The 25,010-nt window shown below is 40.6% G+C and overlaps 1 protein-coding gene across 1 annotated transcript in view; it reads right to left on the bottom strand.

Annotated features, from left to right (window-relative positions):
- Spata16 (spermatogenesis associated 16) overlaps positions 1-25,010 on the bottom strand; it is a 283,849-nt gene that overhangs the window by 87,782 nt on the left and 171,057 nt on the right. The window contains exon 5 of the mRNA XM_034500996.2: positions 19,652-19,736. Coding sequence (XP_034356887.1) covers positions 19,652-19,736 — 85 coding nt within the window. The remainder of the gene's footprint in view (positions 1-19,651; positions 19,737-25,010) is intronic.

Below are 25,010 nucleotides of genomic sequence, written 5' to 3'. Positions count from 1 at the left end.
TTGAGTCTAGTGCCTCCTCAATGAGAGGCATGTGCCTGACCCGTTTGTTACATTCCCAGCTACATTTTATGTGTCTTAATTTCCTCTTTATGACTCTACACACACCAGAGAACTCATTTTAACCCAGCCCTCCTTTCAAAGAGTTCATCTTCAAATTCGACTTATTCTGGGACACTGGGCATTAACACTTTACTTAAATATATTTGACAGGAAAGCAAATGCCAGTCTATCTGTTTCTAACAGCTAAAAGACTTTTCCATTGGCCTTTCTGAATATCTTGGAAATGGGCATTTTGTCTTAAATTCTGGATGAAGAAAAAAATTAGTGAAGGTATTTAATCTTCCAGTTTGCTTCTAGAAAGACATTAACAAGATCACAGTCAGGACAGGATGGGAGAAAACACTCTCCACCCTGTTTCTTTTCTAACTGCTGGCAGTGTAAGTGACTGCTGGCAGGGTAGCTTGGCAAAGCCATCTCACAGCAGGGATGGTAAGGCGAATGCCCAAGAACTTGCACCAGCTTTTCTGCAAGTGGCAGAAGTGTGGTTTTTATGTGGCAGCTTGATCTGCTCATTGGCATATCTGTGCCCTTGGCTTACTCCTTCAGGCCTTGCATTCAGGCCTCTCTGTGGTTCTCACTGACAAAGGTATGTATTTGCAGGTGAGTAGATTCCTTCTTCCCATTGGGAACCAACACAGGTGATTCTTTTATCTCCTGCTCTCCATCCTGGAGATTCCTAAGTGAGTGGCTGAGTGAGCAGACTGCCTATACAACTCATGAATAAGAAGTGAATTTTCCAGCTGGGCAGGGTAGCACAGGTTTGTTATCTCATCACTTAGGAGACAGAGACAGGAGGGTCAGAAGTTCAAGGGCAGCCTTGGCTTCATGAAAGGAATCTTTTCTCACAACAAAACAATGAAAGAAAGATTCCCAAGAGGATGATGGATTGAAGAACATTTTTATAACTTTAAGGAAAAATGATTCTTATTATAGAGTAGGTATGAGAATATGGGTTGCCCTTGCATTGGATCCTGAAATATCCTTGCTATGCTTTTTACTAGAACTAATAATCTTTTGGACTTTGAACCTGTCTCATATTGCTCTGGTAAAGGAATACAGCAATATTTCATACACTACTCAGTGTAATTACATTATTGGGTAACCAGTTAATGAAACAATCTTGAAAAAAAATTCAGCCTACATGCTTTATTAAAAACAATATTTTATTTTCTGGTACCATGGAGGCTAGACTTCGGGAACTGTGTCCAAGTCCTGTGTCCCAAGTGTGCCTTGTTTTCAACAATAGGGCCCTACCTCTGAGCGGCACCTAAGGGCTGCACAATAGTCTCTATTGCTTTGGGAGCCACAGGGTTACACTGACCAACCATTCTTATGCCTGATACTAAGGTTTCTTTCCTTCTTCTTCTTCTTCTTCTTCTTCTTCTTCTTCTTCTTCTTCTTCTTCTTCTTCTTCTTCTTCTTCTTCTTCTTCTTCTTCTTCTTCTTCTTCTTTTGTTAGTCTGTGGTACTTGGGGGAAGCAGCTTTTTATATCTATATCTACATCTATATATCTCTATATATATCTTCTATGTATTGTGTAGAATTTTAGCTAAGTGTAAGATATCCTGGTTCCTTGAGGCTTTACCAAACAGCTTTGGTGTCATTTGTTCTTTATCTCTTTTTCTCAGTCTATATCTCAGACCAACCAAGCTGTAGCAAGGGCGAAGTGATGAAGCAGTCCTATCCAGAACAGTCCTATTCTACACTTAGAAACCATGACAATGCCTGGCATGGCGAGGCATCAGTGAAGGTGCAATTAGTGGCCCTCACTTGTCAGTGGTAATGAACGGGTGTCTGATTGGACTTAAAACACCCAACAAGAGGGAAGCCATGCCCACCCCTGTATTTATTGAAAAGATTGTTCTTTCTTCACTGCGATTTTTAGCACCTTTATTATCAATGAGCTGGTTGTAGATGTGCAGGTTGGTTTCCAGCCTCTCTGGTCTGTCCATCTACATTTATGCCAATCCAGTGGTCTTTTAATAGCCATGGCTCTGCAGTAAGTCTTGAAGCCAGGTGGTGCAGATAGATATCTATACAGATAGATAGGTGAATGAAAAACTAAGATTTCTAGTGTTTTGATAGGGATTTCACTGGCTCTGTGAATATTTTTGGTATTACAAACATTTTTAACAATATTGATTCTTCCAGCACATCAACACAAGATGTACTTCTGTTTTCTCCAGATTCTTCTGTTTCTTTCATCCACGTTTTAGCCTTCATTGTAGAGATATTTCAACTGTTTGGTTAAAATTGTTCTTAAGAATTTAATGTTAGCATCTGTATCTGTTGCAAATGGGATGGCTTCCTTCATTTCTAGTTTGAACAGTTTGCTACTTGTGTGTAGTAATGCTACCAATTTTGTTTTTAACTTTGTTGACTTGCTTTATTAATTCTAATAGGTTTTTGTTGGAGAGTTTGGGTCTTCTTACATATAAAAGTCTGTCATTGGCAAACTGATATGACTTCTGTGTTGAGTACTCTTTTTCCCCTCCCCACCCCTCCTGATCTTTTTCTTTCTTTCTCTTGACTGATTGCTATGGCTAGTACTTCTAGTACTGTGTTTAGTTAAAGTGATGGTAATGGGTGTCCATCGTGTTCTAGATTTTCAGGAGGAAGATGTCAGCTCTTGCCCATTTGTTCAAATGTTGATTCTTGTGTTATCACACCCAGCTTTATCATTTTGATGTTTGCCCCTTTCTAGACCTAATTTGTCCAGCATTTTAGTCATAAGGGAAAATGAATTTAATCAAATGCTTTTCCTGCATTTATTGAGGTTTTGGTCTTACTGCTTAAAAATATCCTTATTACATTTATTTATTTAATGTGTGAAAGAGACACACACACAGAGAAACAAGTTGGAAAGACTTCACATTTAAAATGTACTTATCTGCTGATTGGCATTTAGGATAACTTCTGTGCTAGCATCTTTGTGTTATGTTAATCTAAGTTCCTTGGGGATCTATTCTCAGGAGCAGTAACACATGATAACTCCACTTTTCATTTCTTGAGGAAGTGCTGTATTGGTTTCCATGGTGATTGAACCAGTTTACACTTCCACCAGGAGTGTGTCTTCATCTTGTTGACTGGGTGGATCACATTCATTGACTTGCTGAACCATTCTTGCAGCTCTAGAATGAATCCCCTTCGATAATGGTCATTTTAACTCATTTGTGTGATTAATTTTCTATTTTGTTAAAACTTTTTGTTAAAAATCTGTGTCCTCAAGAATACCAACCAGTAGTCATTCTCATTTGGTTTTAATGTCAGAATAATACTAGCCTTATATATTGTGTTTGGAAGAGCTTCTTTCGTCAATTTTAAATTTTTTTTTGGTAATAATTTAGGAAGAATGGATACTAGTCATTCTTTAGAATTTAGCAATAAAGGCTCCCTCTTCCTCCCCCTTTATTTTTAAAATAAAAAGCTTTTTATTATTTATTCAATCTCATTCATCTTGTTGGTCTGCCTGAATTCTCTATTTCCTCTGATCGGGTACCATATTTGTACAGGAATTGGTCATTTCTTCACTCACATATTACACGATTTAATTTTTCCTTACAGCTGAATAAAATTTCATTGCATGTAGGTACTACATTTTTTATTATCCAGTCATCAGCTGATGGACAAGCAGTCTGATTCAATTTTTTAGCTATTGTAAGTAGAGTGGCAACAAACATGGAAAATCAACCATTTCTATGGATATAGAACTCTGTAACTTTAATATGGTTTCAAATCTTATTTTTATTATGGATCTTTAACCTCCCTGGTAGCCCATCACTCTCCAGAGGTAGTGGAAAAGAAAAGATACTGGTTGGGAGAAGTGGACCTGTTTAAAAAGGTTCTTTGGAACAACTCCCATTTGTGTTGTCTGGAAATCGACAGCATCTCCATCCACTTGCAAACATTTCACAGATACACCAACAGTCTAGTTTGGTAGAGTTACCAACAGCAGAGACATGGCCTAGCAGAGACAGTCAGGCTCCAGGCTAGGCTAGAGTCAGCAGGAGGAATCGACAGAACACCAGAAGTTCTTGGCTGTGCCTCTGTCAGAGAGGCCAAGATCAGCGAGACCCACAAGGGCTGTACAGCTAGCTGTACCAACAAGTCAAGCTCTTTTTGTCACTTCATGAGGTTCTATTTATACCCTCCAGCACTCTTCACTGTCTCTCTTGCTTTTGGATGTCTTGGAGATGTTTAATGTGGTAAAGCAGGAGTGCATGTGGGCTGCCCATCTCCTCTACAGACACCAGGTTATAATAAGTTTTCTTAGTACTATAGCTAAGTAGAAGCTTGCCCAGTATAATTGTAAACATAGGCTACACGAGAGAAGTAAGGAGGTTGACTCCACCAGAGGATAAAGAAAAGTAAATGTGAACAGACAAGGAGAGAAGGGGGGGGGGTCATCTCCCCATCCCATATCCAGAGGGTTGGGTCCTCCCTGCAAAAACTTACAAGCACTCAAAGGATCCTAATAAAGCTGGCAGGGGGTATTATATTCATAGTATCTCAGGATGGTGAGATTATTTTACAAAGTCCCTCCCCTTTTCCTGACAGGTGCCTGATGGGAGAGGTTGAGTAAGTGGAAATCCTGTCACTTCTAATTAGAATATGTAATCAAATAATTTTAGACCATCAAATTATTTCCTTATTGCTCCCAATATTAGTCTTGACCACAATCACAGTAAGTTAATTTGCTTAGGAAATTAGATCTGGAGGGCACCTCAGGACTTTCCCAACCTAATTCTTGGAGATTTGGGGAGGCTTTAAGGGGTTTTCTAAGGATGAACAGCTTTTTCATTTTATAGAATTTAAAATTAGATTTTTATAATATAAATCACTTTCTTTTGAAAAATTAAGGTTTTACCCACTGGGGACATGACAGGAATTTCATAGACTCTAGCAGGTAATTATGTAAGGGAGGTGGGGGTACTTGCGCTGTGTCTGATCCAGGAGTCTTTGCTTAGGGCGGTCTTCCTGTATTTCTTCCCATTGGGGATTGAAGAGAATTCCCAGTTAAGCCTGGTGACCAAGTCCTGTATCCCGGCCACGCAGAATGCTGTGGAGTGTGTATGGGGGGTGGGGGTGTGAACTACAAGTTCGAGGCCATTCTGGGTCTCAGCTTAGACAACTTATTGAATTGCCTCTAAATAAAAAGAGGGCTAGTTATATAATTCTGTGGATGTTGTGAACATGTTTGTCTGGTATGCAAGAGGCTCAACGTTCAATCCTCAGAGTGTGGGGAAGAAGGAAAGGAGGGAAGGAGGGAAAAAAGAAGGGAGGGAGGGAGAGAGAGAAGGAGAGAGAGAGAGAGAGAGAGAGAGAGAGAGAGAGAGAGAAAGAAAGAGAGAGAGAGAGAAGAGGTTGATTCCAGGAAGAGAGGGAAGAAGATGGAGGCATAATGTAAATGCAAAATCACATTTTATTGTCTTACTGAAAATTGTTTGTTATAATAATTAGTTGATTCTAATGCAGAAATAGTAGTGAATGAAAATTTGAATCTCACTCATAATCCATTCCCTTCTATTAAGCCTTATGGTGTTATAAAAAGTAAAGGAAACATCATTTAAAGATAAAATAACAATTTTTCACTTAGCACTGCAATACAAGCTTTTGTATATGTTCTTTTCTTTAATCCTTACAGAATCCATCTAGGTAGGTATTATCAGGGACTGAATATAATGGTCCTATAGTTATATTTTCAGAGTAACTGTTATTATGTTCAAGGACATTTTCTATACTTGGAAGTTATATGGTTGAGATGGTACCCAGTCTTTAATGGCTACCATAACTCTACGTTATTGTATAAGTAATAATATAATTTTGAATGATGAGTATAATTTACTAGAAAATGGAAAAATAAAACTCTATAAGTGATATTTTAAAATTTAATCCCTGTAAATAAATGTTGGTTTAATTTGGAAGGTTTCAATGACTTGGAATAGAGGGAAGATTTTGCTGAATCTATGGCTGTCCTGTAACCTGTTCACTGTGTCTCTTAGGCAATAACTGGGGCCGACATTTCTGTGCACACACAATTAATATAATAGCATATTAGAACATACTATGTAATAGTCGATTGTTTTCACTTCCACAGTAATCAGTACTCCAGTGCTGATGCTCTATCATGCTAAATAGGAGGTCTTTTATGAAGCAACAGTCACTGAATGTCAGCGCATGGATGGGAAGGCTGTAGAGTTAAGTTTTATTTTCATTGTCTGTAAGTCACTAATGATTACACGATCAGGTTACTGGTATCTAGGCAAACAGATTTTGATACAGCTTTCTTAAGTTTCCTACTTTGCAATTCTTTCTGTTTAAAAAAGTCATAAATAGCATTTTAAATTCTAAAAATAGTTCATTTCCTTTAGCTTTGCAGTATATGTGGATGTTATGGATTTTTAGTTCATACATATGTGTTTTTGTGGACATAATGCAGTCTTGTTTCACATTCATTCTTTCTCTACCTCCCCCCCCTTGTCTGTTTTTTAGATAGGGTCCTATTATTCTTGTTGTTTTGAGACAGGGTCTCTCTCTATGTAGTCTAGACTGTACTGGAAATTGATATGTAGATCAGGCTGGCCTCAAACTTAGAGATCCTTCTGCCTTTGCTTCCCAATTACATTAGATTAGCTGGGATTAAAAGTGTGTGTCACTACACCCAGTGGGTCTCACTATTTAGTCTAGGCTGTCTTCAAAATCCAGTAACTTTTCTTGCTCCAGGCTCCCAAGTGCTGGGATTACAAAAGTCAGACACTATGCCTGGCTTTGGTTTGGGTTTTGATTGTATGTGATGCTTCTATAAATTGAACCACTTAGGTACTTTATAGCTAAAGCTTTCCTTATGTTAATTTTTAATAATTTGTATTTTGTAGTAAAATTTTATTTGCATGTACTTTCAACTCAGAACTGAGGAGAGAGAAAAGATCTATGGTACAATTCCATGCCCACTTAGATAGCTAAGTAACAAGCATGTAAGTTCTGGTGATTCATCTGAGGTCACAGCATTAGAAGTAGAAGCAAGATGAGGACTTGAGTCTTCTAAGCCATCACTTTCTCCTATAATGTAGGCTTTTCATCTTTTAAATTAGATTGTAAATTCCTGGAAGATCAAGCATTAATCCCCTCCCCATTTTTTCCTCCAGGAAAATTCTATTCTTACTGTAAAGAAAACCAGAATTAGGTGCCAACACTAAGAGTAGAACAAGTGGGCTATCTCAAAGCATAGCCACATCAAACCCTCTGCATAAGAATCTTAACATACAGTTTTCACACCTATTGGTCACAGTAAGAGACTTTGATCCCTCGGCACCTTATTAGATTAGTATATACTGGTGACTAGTGTGCTCATCTCAAAGGAAAAGCGTACAAAAATGAAATAATAGGCTTCTTGGTAGGGGAGCTTCCATATTAATGTGTTTAGATTGGTTAGCTTATTCAATGACAAAGTACATATAATTTATAAATAGAATTTAAATTATGTTCTTGTTCTAAAGACTGTGAATAATTTTCCACTTGTGCCTTAGGGGAACACTAGCTGATAGAAACTCAAGATTTCCCTGTGTGGGTTTTAGCGGCCTCCAGATTCCTTAGGATGCCGCAACACTTTTGTTCTTCATGACTGAAAAATGAATCACTAGAAAGTATTAAAAGGAGAAACAGATACATTAGCTGCAATCACTTTATAAGGACAAGTGGATATTGCTAACAGGTCTCAGCCTATGAGTTTGGTGGTAGTGTCAAGACAGGCTGAGACACTAACTTCTGTCCTCAAACGGCAATAAGCTGTGTTTATGTGGGCTTCTGACATCTCATGGACATACCCATAAGGCCATGTGTTAATTAGACGGCTGTGTTAATTAGATGGCTGTTCTCTGTACATTTGGTTAAATGTTTGTTAAAATAAGAATAAGAAAATATAGAATAAGAAACTAGACATGTTCCCATTTTATAGATGAGGAAAACAGTTTATCCTGCAACCTGTTATTCTCTCTCATGGTGTGAAGTTCACACAGATACTTCAAGAGAGAGCTTGGACTGAAAACACGTATATCTCCATTAGGGCCTTTAGACTCTGGAGGCTCATAAACAGAGTCTACAGTCTTGTCCAATCAACCAAGACAGATTTTCAAATATGGTAAGCTTTCTTGCCTATGGCTCCGAGGGTGAAATTCTAGGCAGAGGACAAAAGTTCAAGCCATCTTCATCCCAGGGAACAATTTGTTTTTGAGGTGAGTGGCTCCTTGTAGAACTGCATAGCTGTGGTGCACCAAGCAAGGAGGATGACTGTGTTGGAACCTATCAAAAGAGGACTGCACCTGCTGATGTCACTCGAAGTTAGTCTTTGGTGTCTACCTCCCTCTAATCTCTTTTATCTCTCAAGTTGCAACCTTATCTAGCCACAGACATTTCCTATCTTTTCTCATTTCTCTTATTTGCCTGCAATTAATGTCATCCAGGCTATGCCATCAGATTTCAGGAATCTGATTTGATGGGACTGCTGGCTTCCTCTATATGACTACCTATCATGTCACCTAACATCAAGATATCTCAGAGGGGAAATAATTATGTCTATGATAAACTCAATGGCTTTGCCAAAACTGGTTTGTGTGCATACATGTAATATAAATTGATATGTATTATATATGGGTACATTTCCATTACAAGAGCCAACTGCAGCTCAAGTGATACTAATAAATAACTGTGCTACTGCCTTCGTAGTCTCACAGAAGAGCTCTGGGTGGCCTTGTTAGCTTCACTGAGGTTGGCTTCTGAGGTCTGAGGAATGATGAAGGGATGGGATGAAGACTTGCATACTAACTCATGTTTTCCATCTCTCTCAATACTCTGCCCAAGGTTCTCCGGGGGCTGTTGCTCCTCACAGGTTGTTGACTCCTACCTTAGGCTGCACTACATATAAGAACACTTAGGTTTTCTTGCAAAAAAGAAATAGGTTAGCTTCATAGTTAATTTATGATCCTGAGAAAAATCAAATATGTCATATGCTAAAGGTTGACATTTGAAATGTCAAGGTCTCATTATTTAGGAGAAGGGAACTTGTTATGAAAAAGAAAATGATTCAACCCAGGTACAGGTAGAACAGAGTGTCTTCAGAAATGAGTGAAGAAAATACACTCATCCAAATTGAAGAAAAGAGAACTTAACTTTTTAAATTGTCTGCAGCACTGTTCAAAGGATGGCTGACAAAAAATTAAAAGCTCTGAGATTATCCTACACCTAGGTGAGTACAGCTTAAAAAATATCATGATTTCATGGGATATAATTGTACATCTTCAACTGCTAAAAAAATGTGACCTCAATTTCTCTGCAAGCTTGTAAATCAATAACCCATAAAACCCATGGGAAATATAAAAGATAGCCATAAAACCTCTGCATTTGGTTTTGCTCATAATAGTTTTTGATTTTTTTTTCAGATGCAAACCAAAGATGAGGGAAGAGGCCTTTGCAGATTTCAGCTGGAAATCAAAGTCTTTGTGTCAACAACATCTTGCTACCCTAAGAGGAGGACTCCAGGAGCTGGGGCACCAAACAGCCAGGCTTCAATTAACCCAAGTGGAAGAAGCCTCAGATTGCCTCATCTCTAGAACCAGTATCATTCTCCAATGAGAGGAAATGCAAAGAAATTTAGAGGTAACTGTTTTTTTCTCTAAAAGCAAACCACCCCAAAGACATTTTTAGAAGATGGTAGGGAGGAAGGAGGGAGGCAGGGACAGAGGGAAAAAGAGAGACAGAAAGAGACAGAGACACAGAGATACAGAGACATAGAGACAGAAAGAATTGGACTATGAGCTTCCTGGGTCACTGACAGGTATGGCTGCAAAACCAAACCAGGGCTACTAACAGCCTCATGCAATTACATAAGCTAGGGCAGAATAAAAATTTCTCAGGAGAGACTGAGGAGTCATTTTCTTGCCACTGTTCTCAAAGGAATCTCGAAGATCTATGTGGAACTGAAGATCCCTGCCAACACAGGAAGGCAGTCAGTATGCTGCCCCCTGCAGACACATTCTGAGGCACTGGCAGGGATTCCTGCCTCCAGTTCTTGTGTGATCTAGAGACTGACAAAAGAGCCATTTTTTCTGCAGAGACTTAGGGCACCAGGGGCAAGCAGCTTCTGGAGAGATGGCACTTCGGCTGAATCCCACACTGAGGTGAAGTAACTATCCCACTCTGTTGGGAAGGGGCTTCTGCACATAGCATGCAGTATGTGGTTGAGGAAGTGGGGTAGTGTGTTGGGGGAAGGGTGAGGGGAAAGCAACCCCACTTACTTGGCAGTGCGGACAAATCAAATGCATAACATCTTAGTGACATATTGATGTGAATTTATATATGTGTATGGTTCAGACTCTGCCCTTCTTTTCCCTACTCTCTGCCTTTCCTTTTCTTCTTCTCTGTTGAATGCCTAGGACACAGAACATCACTGAAGAACTATACAAAGTCACACAACCAGCAAACAATGTCATGGTCACTATCTCCTTCATGGGAACACTCAACCTTGGATCAAACATATGCCTCATTACACCTTTCAGTTAAAAGTGAACCTCTCCTACTGGCAGGCAGCTTCAAATAGCATCAAAGCAAAATGAAACACAGGCAGCATTTAACAACGCTGGTAACCATGGAAACATATCATTAAAGAATATATAAACAGGAATGAATAATTAGATGAGAAATTCATTTCCATATTTATCTTTTTTTTTTCCCCCAAGAGCCAGGAAAAGAAACTCTCATTTGCCTCGAATCTCAATTTGGACACCTCCTCTTTAGCCTGCCTTGTAATTGAAAAAAAAAAATAGGACATTTTTTTGTAAAATGGGAATTTCAATATTGCCTATCTTAATAGACAAATTTCTTTGCAGGCAAGTGACTTCAGAACAACTCAGTGTCCATTGTGGTCTAGCTGTGACACTGAATACAAGCAAGGGCACTGAAGCGCTGGGGGGCGGGCACTCATGGTGGGACAGGGACAGCAATTACTCATATTTAACAGCTGGAAGCATGAGGGGCCTAACAGCGGATTCCATCTACACTGTGGATAGACAGATGCAGACTCCCTCAGTGCTTTTACCCTTGCACAGCTCCAGCTCAGCTGCGTGGTAGGCTAAGCTAGTCACGAACTTAGCAAACTGGAAATGTACTTGCAAACATTTAGTCCAAGAACAGTGCGTTGGAATCAGTGGGTCAGGTGTCTTAAAGGGCCCCACTGTTGATGGTTAGATTTGTTAATGCGACACACCATACAATCTTCTGGGAAGAGTCTCAAAGAGGGATTGTATAGGTTGAGAGTCAACCTGTGAGGGGGTTGTCTTAATTAAGTTAATCAGTGTGGCAAACCTAGCCCAATATGGGCACCATTCCCTAGGTGGGGGGCTAGAATTGGAATTGAGGTAAGTATAAGCAAGCAAGCAAGCAAGCAAGCATGCATGCATGCATGCATGCATTATTTCTTCTCCTGATTATGGATGTGATATGTAGGTGTTTGAAGTTCCTGCCGTGGCTTACCCATAATCATGCACTGTAATCTTGAAGTGTACACTGGAGAAAATTCCTTCTTTCTTCAAGTTGCTTTTTGTTAGGAAAGTTTGGTCATAGCAAACAGAAATGAAACAGGATCACCACTCAACCTGGGAGATTCTAATTCAGTCACTGCTAGACACTGGTGCTTGAGATCCACTGAGGCACGCCTGCTACTTTATCACAGAAAAGCCTAAGCTAAGAGATACAATACCTGTATACTTGTTGGCCTCTTCACACCCACCCCCTGGCTATATTGTGCTCACAACTTTGTCCTGATTCCATGGGAGGCAGAACTTCCTAGCACTTGGGCTGGATCATGTGGCTTCCTTTAGCCTTCTTGATAGGAGCTACAGGCTTGGAACAGAGGACTAAAGTGACTGTAGGTACTCTGGCTTTCTTTGGAATGCCACATTTCTTCCTAAGAATACACAGAATACAAAGATGTGTGCAGTACACTTGCACTTCTCTCTGCTTGGAGCCAAGCCTGAGGAAGACTAGCTTGGATCTGAATCTCAGCCAACCTGGTTACTGGGAGTTTTATAGTGGTTGGCACAGAACGTTATCACAGCATTAGCTGATGCATTCGGAAATGAAGCAGGGTGATAGCAGCAGACCCAAGCTTGCAGCTCCTGGTCCTCAGCCCTGCACTGTCCATACTGCTGTTTGCTTTCCTGCGGGAAGTGAGCAGCAGTCAGTCCCAGGACCCATTCTCTTTCCTGGGTCCTTTTGCTTTATTCACATCTCTCAACGCCAGGACCCTGTCAGTTTTCTCAGCTGAGCTGGTTTCTCTCCTACTCCTGTTCCTTTCATAGATGTATTTTCACGTTTCGAGAGTCTAGAGGAACCCATCTTCACCGCTGTATTCAGAGGCCACCCATGACTGAACTAAGCTCCCCCAGATCAAATATAGTTTGCATTTGACCTGAGGATAACTAGAGAGCTGGTGCCAACTATCGGGATTTTAAACGCAGTGCACGACATTTGATGGAGAACATATCTTTGGGTAAGTGGCTTTGGTGCTCCTCAAATTATGTCTAATCTGAAGAATGTGCAGTAACAAGGCTGCTTTCAGATACTAGGTGTCTGTGTTTACAAACGCTCAGATGGACAAGGCCAAGCTAAATCAACAGATAACGAATATTGGCCATTAACTGAAATGGTCACATGGTATTTCTAGTTTGTACCTTTCTGTGGGAAACTTTCTCACAGGGATGCTAATTTTTAGGGAACACATTTTTTTTTCTCTAGAAAATGTAGGTGTTTTATTCAACATAATGATAGGTGTTTCGGCTCCTAGACCTCACTTACCTATAATTTCATGCTGAAGGTTTTATTTTTGTTCTGAGGTAGAGATGTAAGTTTTCACCAAGTAAATGAGTAATACTGGGATGACTTTGCAATATCAAGAAAAAAAGGAGTAGAAACTTAGGCTTAATTAGTTTCAACTCTCTACTCACTCGAGGGGTAACTTATGATACGTGACTCTCTGGATGCTCCAGAGACGTCTATGTGATTAAAAGTTCCCTGATCATCATCTTGGATGGAAGAAATGAGTAGCCAATCCCCAGGACTTTCCTGAGGGCATGGAAACCAACCACTCCAAAGAATCCTGAATGTCTGTAGCATTTTCCATACAGTCTGGTGAGTTTCAACAGAAGCAAAAAAAATCATCTATGATTTTGAACTTAAAACATATATGCACGTACACAGAAGAATGTTACATGATTTCATAACTAAAGAAATTCATCTCTCCCTTTTGCTGTTTTTATTTTAAAAACTGCATTAACTAAGAGTGTCACTCTCACTTTTCAGGATATCCACTGGGAACTAACTGTGTAGTATATGCTCTGTGAAACTCCCTTATTTCATATACAAAATCCATATGTGTATAGGTATATAACTTATAATCAGCATATAATTGCATATACATATATGGTACAGTGTGATCATTTGATTCATTTACACAATACACCATGAACAAATCAGGGTAATTAGCATTTCTTTGCATAATCGCTGAATTCCTTAATTACAAAACAATGGTGGTAAAAACATTCTCAGTTAGACGTTAGTGTTTTTGCTTCATGTCAAACTAATTTTTAATTTGATTGATTGATTAAACAACTTATTATTGAGTGGCATTTTGCAATGTGCTTTGATGGCACCATGGAAGAAAAGCAGAATATTAAGCAGTGGTATGTGCTTTAATTATTTTACAGTCTTATAATTCTCTCTTGTATATATCTTACGAAGAATACAGTTGTTTCTCCTTTAGCCCACGAGAGGGGCATTCCAAAACTCTTCCAACAGATGCTTGAAACTATGGATTGTACCTAATCTTGCATAAATTACATATGTTCCCACCATGCACAAATTTATAATAAAATATAGTTGATAATTTATGCATAATGAGAGGTCAGCAACAGAGACAAGTAGAACAGTTGTGAATGGGGCTTTATTTTCCTCTCAGAATGTTGTATTGTTTTGTCACCATTTCACTTGAAGGATGCACTTCACATATTCTCTTCAACATGTGTGAGTCACTGCTTATTGCTTGGGGTAATTACTAGGGACATATGACAACTTAACACAAGGTCTCTATGTTATGATCAATGGTCTGGTGGCTGAAATGCCTAATGTGGGACCTAACAGGTGGACTATTTCTTCATGTTACTCAGAACAGCGTATAATTTAATGTACATTTAGTCCTCCTCTTCTTCCTCCTCCTCCTCTTCCCATTTGCCTCTCTTCTTTCCTCCCCATACTTTTTCAACCTGGTCTCACTAGGTGTTCTTGGTTGAACTGGATCTCACCATGTAGCTGAAGCTGGCCAGAAAGTCACAAAGATTCACCTGCCTCTACCCACAGAGTGCTAGGATTACAGGTGTGAGCCAACATGCCTGGCCCCCATTTAGTAGTGTCAAGCCTCTGTTGACTGCGGGTAACTGGAGCTGAAGCAAGAGAAACTGCTCACGAGGAGGGATGCTATGTGTGGTCCCTCAGGACAGAGTGATTGTCTGTCTGTTTACCTCTGTATCCCTAGCATGTAGTTGTGCGCTCACAAACAGTTACTCAGTGGCAGGTAAGTATGAATGATGAAGACAACTTGAGTATATGAGAAAGGTATTCACCCGTGTCAAACATGCCCGCATGACTGAATTGTCAAGATCTGAAGTTTGAATGACTATAGTAAAACTGATGGATGAACTCTGTGCTTGGGGCTACGTTTTGCCGTTGGTGCTCGAAGCTGATGTCTCCTCTAGGTCCAATATCAAGGACAAAAGGGTTTGAAGTAATAGTGCTGTATAAAGAGAAGGTGTGAATCAGCAGCTCAGACACTGAAGTGCACGGGAGGACCCTTAGGGGGTCAACCCAGTGCACTGAATTCTTTGGGCACATGAGTAGGAAAAGTCCAGTTCTTGGTTTTACCCTTTGAGAGTAGAAGGGTCACACCAAACCAACCAAACCAAGCCAGAAAACTTTTTAGTGAGCTCTCTTAGGAAGCTATACAGGCCATTGATGGTTCTTTGAGATGGAGAACATTTGAATGCCAAGTACAACTTGAATTGGCGGGACGTCTCAGCGTTCTCTGCACAGATGGAGGACCTGTGAAGTTGGCACTGCCTCAGCCTTTGCTGTTTCACTGCAGAAAGAGGCTCCACATGTCAGGCTCTCTACACAGGCATGTGTTGGCATCAACAGCTTTTCCAACAATCCCCAAAGAGGGCTCTCTCCTGCTGTGAAAGTCCTTGGCTTCCCCAGAGCCAAGAGCTCCAATTAGAGCACTGGAGCCTTTTAGGAGCTCTTTGTCTAGAAGCAAGAGCACGCCACGAAGTCCCTTCCTGTTACGGAAGCCTCGGTGAGGAAAGGAGGTCTAGAAAGGATTCTGTTTGGCTAAGTTTTATGCATTTTTTTTCAAATAAAGAAAACTTAGACCAATTTGATAATGGGTTCATTCCAGAACACAGCTTTGTGATGACTGACATCTTAGCCTTGTGAGTATGGTGAATCTTTGGTGTGAAGATGCTGAAGTCAACTATGGGTAGCACTGTGGGGCAACCTGTTTCCTGTCCTATTTCTAATTGGCAACTTTAAATGAGGCATCTGGAGTCAAATAACTAGGAATTTTCCAGCCTTGGAGCTGAGACTGACAAGATCCTGAGAGTTGTCACTGGGGACAGTCTACAGACACATGGCAGATAGTTTATCTTAAATTTGGAAGAAATTGCTGGCATAGATAATCTTGATGATGTCACCCTAAAGGACCCCAGTGGCCCAAGGAAAGGAAGTGATGTAATACCAATTCAAGTAGAAGATGTTGGTATTTCTTGATGAGTGTTTATACACACACGAGATGCTGTGACTCCATCTGCAATTGGTGATTTTGTTAGTGCAAGTTTTACTATTTGCTGCCATCAAAATGAAACATTGAAATTGATATTATGTCAAACATTTCAGCTTCTTACATCAGGAAAATTACAACCTTATAGTAGAGCAAAAGTCAAAATTCTTTCTCAGTGCTGCTTTGGTGTTTTGATTGTTCTTAGGCCAATTTCTAATGCAATGAGATAAATAAACATGCCTCTGTCTATGTCTGTCTGTCTGTCTGTCTGTCTGTCTGTCTGTCTGTCTGTCTCTGTCTGCCTCTGCTTCTGCCTCTGTCTCTTTCTGTGTCAATGAATCTGATTCTCAGGAGGTACTGAGATTGTGATTTGAAGGCCTGAAGCTTGAAGATGATGAAAAAAATTGAGAAAATAAAAAATAAGGTGTGGAGTGAGCTGAAGGCAGCTTGTCTGTGCTCCCCGGGGATTCTCTGCACGTCTTTTGTGGGTATATTACAGCAAATTTTCTGTTTCTACCTTTTCAAATTCCATGGAAGGAACAGTGCCAAGAGGGTCAGCTTCTGCTATCTCATTGCAGAAGACAAGGCCATATAAACTGATGAATGTGTTGTGAACACATGGTCGAGGGTGAACATGGGAGAATGGTCTACAGAGGTGGAAGAGCTCAACCGCCTTGTTGATATGATCCTTCACAATTTAAACCTCCACTAAGAGGATGGAGGCTTGGAAGGTAAAAGCTTCTAATTAAAGTTCTGGTAATAATAGTATTTTAAGAGTAGGTGAGCTTAATGGTGAAGAGCACTTGCTTTTCTTCCAGATGACCAGAGTTCAGTTCTCAGTACCTACATTGGGCAGCTTACAACTGCCTGTAACTCCAGTTTCAGGGCATTTGACACCTTCCTCCAGCCTCTGTGAGGGAACTCACACATGCACATGCATGCACATCATAAGTCATCTGCTTCAAAATAAGCAGTCATCAGCCCAACCAAGCATGCCCCATTTTGCTGCTTAGCACAACCTTCTGAAGAAGTTTAAGATGTTCTCCATGAAGAATGCTTGGTGGCAGAAGATTGGGCACTGTGCCACAAAGTCAGTGTGTTCTGCTGCAGCCTCTAGCAGTTATTGTCACCCCACCCTACCTCTGCAGAATGGATACTATCATAGAATAACATGCGCAAACACTTTAAACGAGAGTGAAGCGGCTCAACGTGAGCTGTCATATGGCACAGACAGTTACACCATTTTCTGTTCCTTGAAGGAGTGAGGATATGGGACATGTTTCTGATACAATTGAAAGCTGTTCCAGAACTAAGCATGGAAGGGAACAGCTCTTTTGTATCTGACGGTGTGTAGGTCAATCTATGCAGAGTCGATGGAGACGCACTAAAGTTTTCACATTCTGAAAGTTTGTGTTAAGACCTCCATCAAGAATAGCTAACGAGAGGAGTAGGGGTTTTATGCAGTTGGAAAGGGACATAACAGGAGCGCCCTGACTTTCATCGGCATTATGTTCCAATAGCCCCTCCCAACTGTACTGAAATACCATCAATATACCTAACAGCAGTGCTGCAGCCTGGACTTGCCTATCTTGAGTACATTCAGAACACAGATTAAGCTTCCGTTAGGCAAATCTAGTACCACGGCTATTTCATAATAAAACATTGACCATCTCATGTAAATTGATGAATGCTGCATTGTGAATGAAAAAGTGTGAAGTGAAAAAACCCAACTAAGTCAGGCCATCTTAAGTTAGGGATTACTGGCAATAAAGCAACTGCTTTTCATCCTCCGACTTAGCTTATATGGAAATGGGCTTTGTGAGAGCGTTTCCATGGGTACACGTCATTACCCTTCCCCACTCCCCTTTCTGGGTACAGTGACTTCTTATCTCAGAATGGAGAAGAAAGTAGTGCATGTCTGTTCCATTTTGTTGAGGCAGACTCTAACTATGTAGGCCATGCTACTCTTGAACTCAGGATCGTTCGGCTCAGCCTCCCGAGTGATAGTGACAGGCATGTGCCACCTTGCTGGGCTCCGTTTAATGGCTGCTCACAATCGGATGTGTATACGTGAGCTGTATGTCTACAGGCTGTGATGTCAAGGAGCATCATGAAACTGATAAGAGAGCCAGGCATCCCGTCCTTTCTACTGAAGCATCTTTGGCTGAAGCCAGAGACTGATTTTACTGTTGCTGGTTGAGGTTAGGACGCGTCTGACTTAGGCCTCTCTGGCAGCCAGAGGCTCTTTTCACTACACAGGTTGCTTACAATTAAAATAATACAATAAAAGGTGTGTTTTCCACACCACGTATTCATATAGACTAAGAAAATAAAGGACTTGTGATATTAATCTTTGTCATTGAGAAGATGTACATATCACTGAGTGGAAGTTATTTTCTTATTGTAGTGTGAATAAAATGAGGATATTACGTTCTTTGTAAACTAAAGGAAAGACAGGTTCTTTTGCTTAAAAGTATCAGACTCTAAATCTTCTTTTACCTACACTAGCTGTGTTTCCCCCTAGTTTGATATAGAAAGGTCAGCATTCACACAGGACGTATTTGTTTAGTGATTGAATAACTCAAGCCCAGCATTTTTTAGGGATCTACTCTACATGAGACCTGCTTATCCCTTCTGGAAACTCACGTCCTCTCTCGCTTCTTTTAAGATCGATTTGAGATCTATCAGTCAAATGCCCACGTGTCTGTAGCACGTTGCCTTCTTGTTTTCATATCTACGATTCTGGACAGCCAGTTTTAAAATGTCTTTTAAACTAAGTATGTGTATGTGATTAAGTGTGAGGATCGTGCATGTGAGTGCGGCTGCTCTCAGAGGGCAGAGGAGGTATTGACTCCCAGGGTGGATGGGTTTGTAGGTGGTGGTGAGCTGCCATATGCTGGGAACCAAATGCTCTCACCCTGTCTCAGGCCCCTACAACTGTTTTTTTTTATTTTTTTAATTTTTGTTCATTTGTTAGTGTTTCATACTTATCTAATTACTATTAGGAACGATTTTTGTTGGGGGTTAAGATTGTTTTTCTGAAACCTACCTTTTTTTTTCTTTCTATTTTTTCATTTATATGACAGGTCTCAAGTACAACAGGGGTAATTTAACAATGAAAATCTATTTTTTCATAGTAGTAGGCAAATCGAACTTTAAGTCTTTAAATGGAAACATGTAAGTTACTGAGTCTTTTAAATGGGAGGAGACTGAGCTAGTGACTCTTAAGTTTTCCTTACTAGTCTGCAAAGTGATGGTTTCTCCTCAGGCTCTGAGAGGACACCCTGCTGTCATTTCCAACAAGTGACAGAATATTTGCTGTTGCCCAGTTTTCAATAGTAAGTATCATCCATTAATACCCCTCATCTTTTCATTGTCCAAAATTGAGTGACTAATATTACTTCAAAAGTTTGGTTTTAAAACCTGTAACTCAAAGAGTATGTATGAAAACAGTGTGTTTTAAAGGATGTGTCATCACAGCATGCCTGGACCGTTGTTCTTGGGATGCCTAAAACATTGGGATGTTGTAAAACTCAAGAATGGGCCAAGGGTTAACGACTCTGAATTTTACACTTAAAATTAGCTTCTGAAATCTACTTCGTTCTAAGTACATTACCACTGGGCAGCACCTGTCTGATTGATTTGCCCAGAGCCCCCTTTTTCTGTGGTCTCTTGAGCACCCATCTTCCCTATCTGGGGCATCAATTTTTTACCTGCCAATACAGTTTGATGAGCTTGCTGACACAGTGCTCGCTCCCTCCACAGAGCCAGAACATGTAGTCGGCGATCATGGCACTCCTCGGAACAAGAACAGATGTAAACCATCATGAATTTATAAGGCAGCGGGAAGACTGTAATAGGAAGGATGCACAAACACTAGACAGGATTTCACAGTGCACACATTTAACTGGAATAAGACTAAGCAAAAACCAAGCACATTTGTAGGATATAGAAAGTAGGTGGCTTTGCTTTGCTGTCCGTCTTCTACCTGGTTGATCCATTTGTAAAACCCAAGAATACTTAAGGCCTGCCAGACATGTTTATGCTTTGTTTTGGCCCCTTTGTATGAAACATCAAAAGATGTACAGAATAGCAGATCCTAAAGGCTCATGTTTGTGGGGCTGAACTTCATAGCAGCTCTATGCCCCTGGCACATAGACTTTAAGATGTCTCCAAGTCAAGCACAGCTCTGAGCTATCAGGTGGGTATTTAAGCACACCTCAGCCTTTACCTGAGTTAAAAGATTATTTATCTCTGATTAAGTTTGCCTTTCTACAATTGAAAAAAAAAAAACAACACTCCAATTCAACAGACAATCCCTTCCTCCCAACTTTGTGTCTAATTGAATTAGCTTCTGGATCCAGTGCGTACAGACACTGCATTGGTCTTATTAAGCTGAGGGGGATATTAAAACTATTGTGGAATGGATATTAATTCATTACTTAGCACCCCTTGGAAAAACAGTTTACTTTTATGGCTGTTTCTTTGCTAGGCTTCTCTATTTCTTTTTCCCGAGAGATTGCAAATCCAATTAAATGTGACTAGAAGTGATTCCAAATTGTCACGTTAGCCAATTAAACATATAATAATCTTGTGTACCTAATCACTAGTACCAAAAGTTTATTTATTTAAGTAGAGCTATCACTGTGTACTCCTGCGTGGTTTTCTTATCTTCGCCTGCAGATACGTGTTGTTTCTTGACATCACTGTAAATTGAATTAGAAATGTTCCTTCCCTAAACATAGGCTGTTAGAGGCACAGAATCTATAAACATAGTATCACACTTTCCTCAAAGCATTAAAAGATTCACATTCTTGCTCAGGACAGACAAAAATGAGGACTTTAGACATTAACAATAGGGTTGACGAGATGGCTCAGTGGGGATGAGCATTTGCTGGGCAAGCATGAGGACCTGAGCTGAGATTCCCCAGCATCCATGTAAAAACCAGACATAGTTATGCATGTACGTATCTGTCTCTAGCCACAGAGCTGTGGATGCTGAGAGGGCGCCATCATTGTGGCTTGTCAACTTAGCTCTATGTACAGAGATAGCTCACTGTGTCAGGGGGAGAGAGAGAGAGAGAGAGAGAGAGAGAGAGAGAGAGAGAGAGAGAGAGAGAACAGCTTATCTCTTGTCTTCTTCTGGATTCTGCAAGCATGCACAAGGATGTTTGTGGGCTCTTCTCTCTGTCTCTGTCTCTCTCTCACACACGCATACACACGAACACACACATAAGCATGCACATGGGCAAACACTAACAGTGTGAGTGCAACACTGTTGAAGCAGCAGCATTTAGAGGATTACTCAACTCAACGTTTTCTTCATCAGAATGAAATATTGGAAAGGAGGTGTATATTAACATGTCAGTTAAGGGCAGTTATCCTCTAAGAATCCTGTCACGGTTCCCAAAGGCTGTAATAATAACACAAGGCATGCTCTGAGGCTTCAACACTGTGTGAATATGTATAGAACATGGGCAAAGTATAAAAACAATAGACATTAGGAGGCCAAGTGGCATTTCAGATGTTTGCATCTGGTACAAGTACTTGGAAAGTCTTCTCATATTGACCCCAAAGCAAGTCAACTTGCCATGTAGGTACCTGTAACCTAACATGTTTAGCTATCAGTTCTGAATTGAAGGGATTAATAGAAAACATGGAAGAAACGACCTCCCCAGGACAGCGTTTGCTGTTTGTCTAGGAGTTGGGGACTCTGTTGCCATCCTAGGGAATCTGGATTCCTTCTTTCACTGGAATTTGGCTTTAGCAATAGGGCTCAGAAATGGATTCAAATTGGGAGGTAAGTCAGAAATCATGTGTACACTGCATTTGCTTTCCCATGGACATGGTGGCTATGCCTCTACCAGCTGCCTTCCTCTGCTTCCTGTCCGAGCTCTGCTCCACAGATCAGCCTCGGGAACCAGTATAAGTCTGGAGAAATATGACAAGGGATGGAAGCATTATGCCATGTGATATTTGTGAGCCAACAGACAAGTTTTCATTGTCTTGAATGTTTTTTTTTTAAAAAAAAGAGCAAAGATAGCCAATCCTTCCAAAGAGGATCTCTAAGGATTTAAGTCCCATGTGAGACTCAGGCTTCGGCAGACTTGCCGTACAAACCAAATGCAAACATTTCCCACTGCTCTTCCTGCTTTCTACCAGGTATCTGTCCTGAACGCCAGTCAGCATGATTCAGGGTCACTACTGCCTTTGTTTTACTGTATGTTTTCCATGTGTCTGCCAAGAGTGTTAGTGCTCTCTGGTCAGAAGATCATAGGAGCTCATTCCCTTTACTGAAGTTAGGACTCTATTATCTGTCAGTTGCTAACTGCTAAGCACCACATGGAGCCCTTTGCAGGGTAGAACGTGAAGCCAACACACCAGCTTCCACACAGGATCTCAGTCAATCGAGCTAGCCATGGGAACTCGTAGAACAATTCTGCCTCTCTCTGGTTGTGCTTCTCTTTCAGACCCCTCTTTCTCTTAGAGGCTTCCTGGCAGCTCACAAAGATGCTGTCCTTCCCATCCTAAGCCTGTTTGCCTCACCTCCTTCAGTTACAGCCTTCTTTTCTTCTCCATTAAGTAAAGTAAAGCAGACAAACCAACAGAAGCCCTTTAAAAAAAAGCTACATGTACCCTCTAGGTGAAATTACTCTCTGAGTGAAAGCAAGCAGGACTCTATTTCTCCCAGTGTCACTAGAAGGTTCCATATTGCCCAGGGTGGTGGCTCACCTCTATTCTATGTGACATGCACTGGGTACAGGGATGATGCCACTTAATGCTTGGCTTTCTTTCTGGTTTTCTTCTATGACTTGATTGCTTTCTTGAGGCTCCTTTTCCAGGGCTCTTCTCACCTCCTTAAATTCCTACTTTTGGGTGTTCCCAGGGTTCAATGCTTAGGCCTCGATGCTTTCTTTTGTTTTCAGTTCCTTGGTGAACACATGGGTTTCATGGTCTTAAGTACCAAATATATATGGACAATTCAAGACTTATGCCATTAGTCTAAACAGCTTTCTGAATCACTCACTCCAATCTTCTGCAAGCTAACTTCGCAGCCTCTCTACTTCTTGACATTTCTGCTTGGATGCTCAATTGACATCTAATGGAACATAATCAGAGTGGGACTATGATCTTCCTTCCTCTCCCCCAACAACTGCAGTCTTCTCAGATTTATCAACACATAATAATTATATAAGTTATGGAGGACAATGTGATATTTTGATGGATATATATCCATATATATCTATATATCTATATATCTATATATCTATATATCTATATATCTATATATCTATATATCTATATATCTATATATCTATATATATCTATATCTATATCTATATCTATATCTATATCTATATCTATATCTATATCTATATGCATTGGGTCTGTGTGAAATAATTAAATCTTCATAATTTGCATGTGTGTCACTGAAGCTCCTATCACTCTCTGTAGTGAGATATTCAAAATCCTTCCTTTTTGTGAACCTGAAATTATACTACATTGCTAACATGTAGTCCCCATCCTATGTACTTAAATGAACAACCTCATTTTCTTATCACTTGTTCCTGGGGACCAACTCCTCCTACCCACTCTTTTCCCCTCCTCTCTAGGCTCTGCTAATCATTCACCTACTCTATACTTCTAGCCAATCAGCTTCATTAGCTTCCACAAGTAAGGCTGTGTGGTATTTCCTTCAGAGTCTGGTTTATCACACTCAGCACAAGGCCTTCCCAGTTCACCCACATAGTTGCAGACACGCAGGAATTCATTGTTCTCTGGCTGAATAGTATACATGTCTCTATACCAGGTTTTCCTTCTTCCATCCATCCACTGATGGAGGCATGGTGGATTTCAAATGTTGGCTTTTGTGTGGGCCAACATAGAAGTGTGGGCATCTTTTTGACATACTAGTTTTATTCCTGTTGAGACATGTCTGCTAATCGTTGCTGGGTCAGACTGTAGTACTTATCCCCAAATCCTTGAAGTCACTATTGATTCCTGCTTCTCTCAGACTCTCCACCTAGAAGCCTACTTCAGAATACCACATCCTCACGCCTCACGCATTGTTATCTGGCCCACAGTCTGTTACCCAGCTTATCACCACAGCTGGACTCCTTGTTTTTCTATTAGTCTGTCTTCAATCCAGGATCTAGACTGATAACTTTCCAACCACGGCGTTAGAGCAGGCTTCTTTTCCGACTTTGAATCTCTTGAAGTAAAAACCAAATTTTTAATGACATCTGAATTCTGTGTCATCTAACCACTTCTCTTCCCTAATATTACAAAAAGATTTATGCATATATGAACATGTGTGTGAGCATGTGTGTGACTGTGTGTTGTGTGATTTTGTGTGTGTGTCCTTTAAGACAAGAAGAAGGCATTGGATCTGCTGGAGTTGAATGTGGTTGTACTGCCTGGTGTGGGCGCTGGGAACTAAATTCTAAGCCTTTTGACAAGAGCAGCAAGTGCTTTTAAGCACTGAGCCATCTATCTCTCCAGCCCCATTTGACCCCATTTCCTGTAGCCAATTTATTATTCCATAGGCACACTGCACTCTGCTGTTCCTCAGAAAGACCAGGAAGACTACTGCCTATGGAATTTGTATCTGGCACCCTCTCCAGGAATCTCTCTGCCTAGGCATCATCTCCTCAGGTGTCATTTACCCAGTGAAGATACCCTTGTTATGAGGCGCTGACACATTTTACTTCCTCCACAATCTTTGTCCCTATTTATCATATTTATTTTTTGTTAGCTTAAACAAATTACACTTATTTATTTTACTTATTTGTCCACACCATGGCACATATGTGCAGGTGAGAAGGCATCTTGCAGGCAATCGAGTTTCTTCTTCCTGCTTGTGGGCTCCTGGAGACTGATTTAAGTGGTCAGTGTTGGTGCCAGTGCCTTTATCCACCAACTCATCTCACTGGCTCTGCTCTAGTTGTTTTGTGTTTCCACTGTCGCCCACTGCCACAGGGAACAGTGCACCGTCGTATGTGCTTCATAGCTGGCCTACCACTGTGTGCAAATGAAATTCCAGTGATACTCGCTCCAGTGTGCATGGTTCTC

The sequence above is a fragment of the Arvicanthis niloticus genome, chromosome 4 (assembly GCF_011762505.2).
Source record: "Arvicanthis niloticus isolate mArvNil1 chromosome 4, mArvNil1.pat.X, whole genome shotgun sequence".
In the NCBI taxonomy this organism is placed as follows: Eukaryota; Metazoa; Chordata; class Mammalia; order Rodentia; family Muridae; genus Arvicanthis; species Arvicanthis niloticus.
Note: the sequence above shows the minus strand (reverse complement) of the source record. Positions and strands in the feature narration are given on the sequence as shown.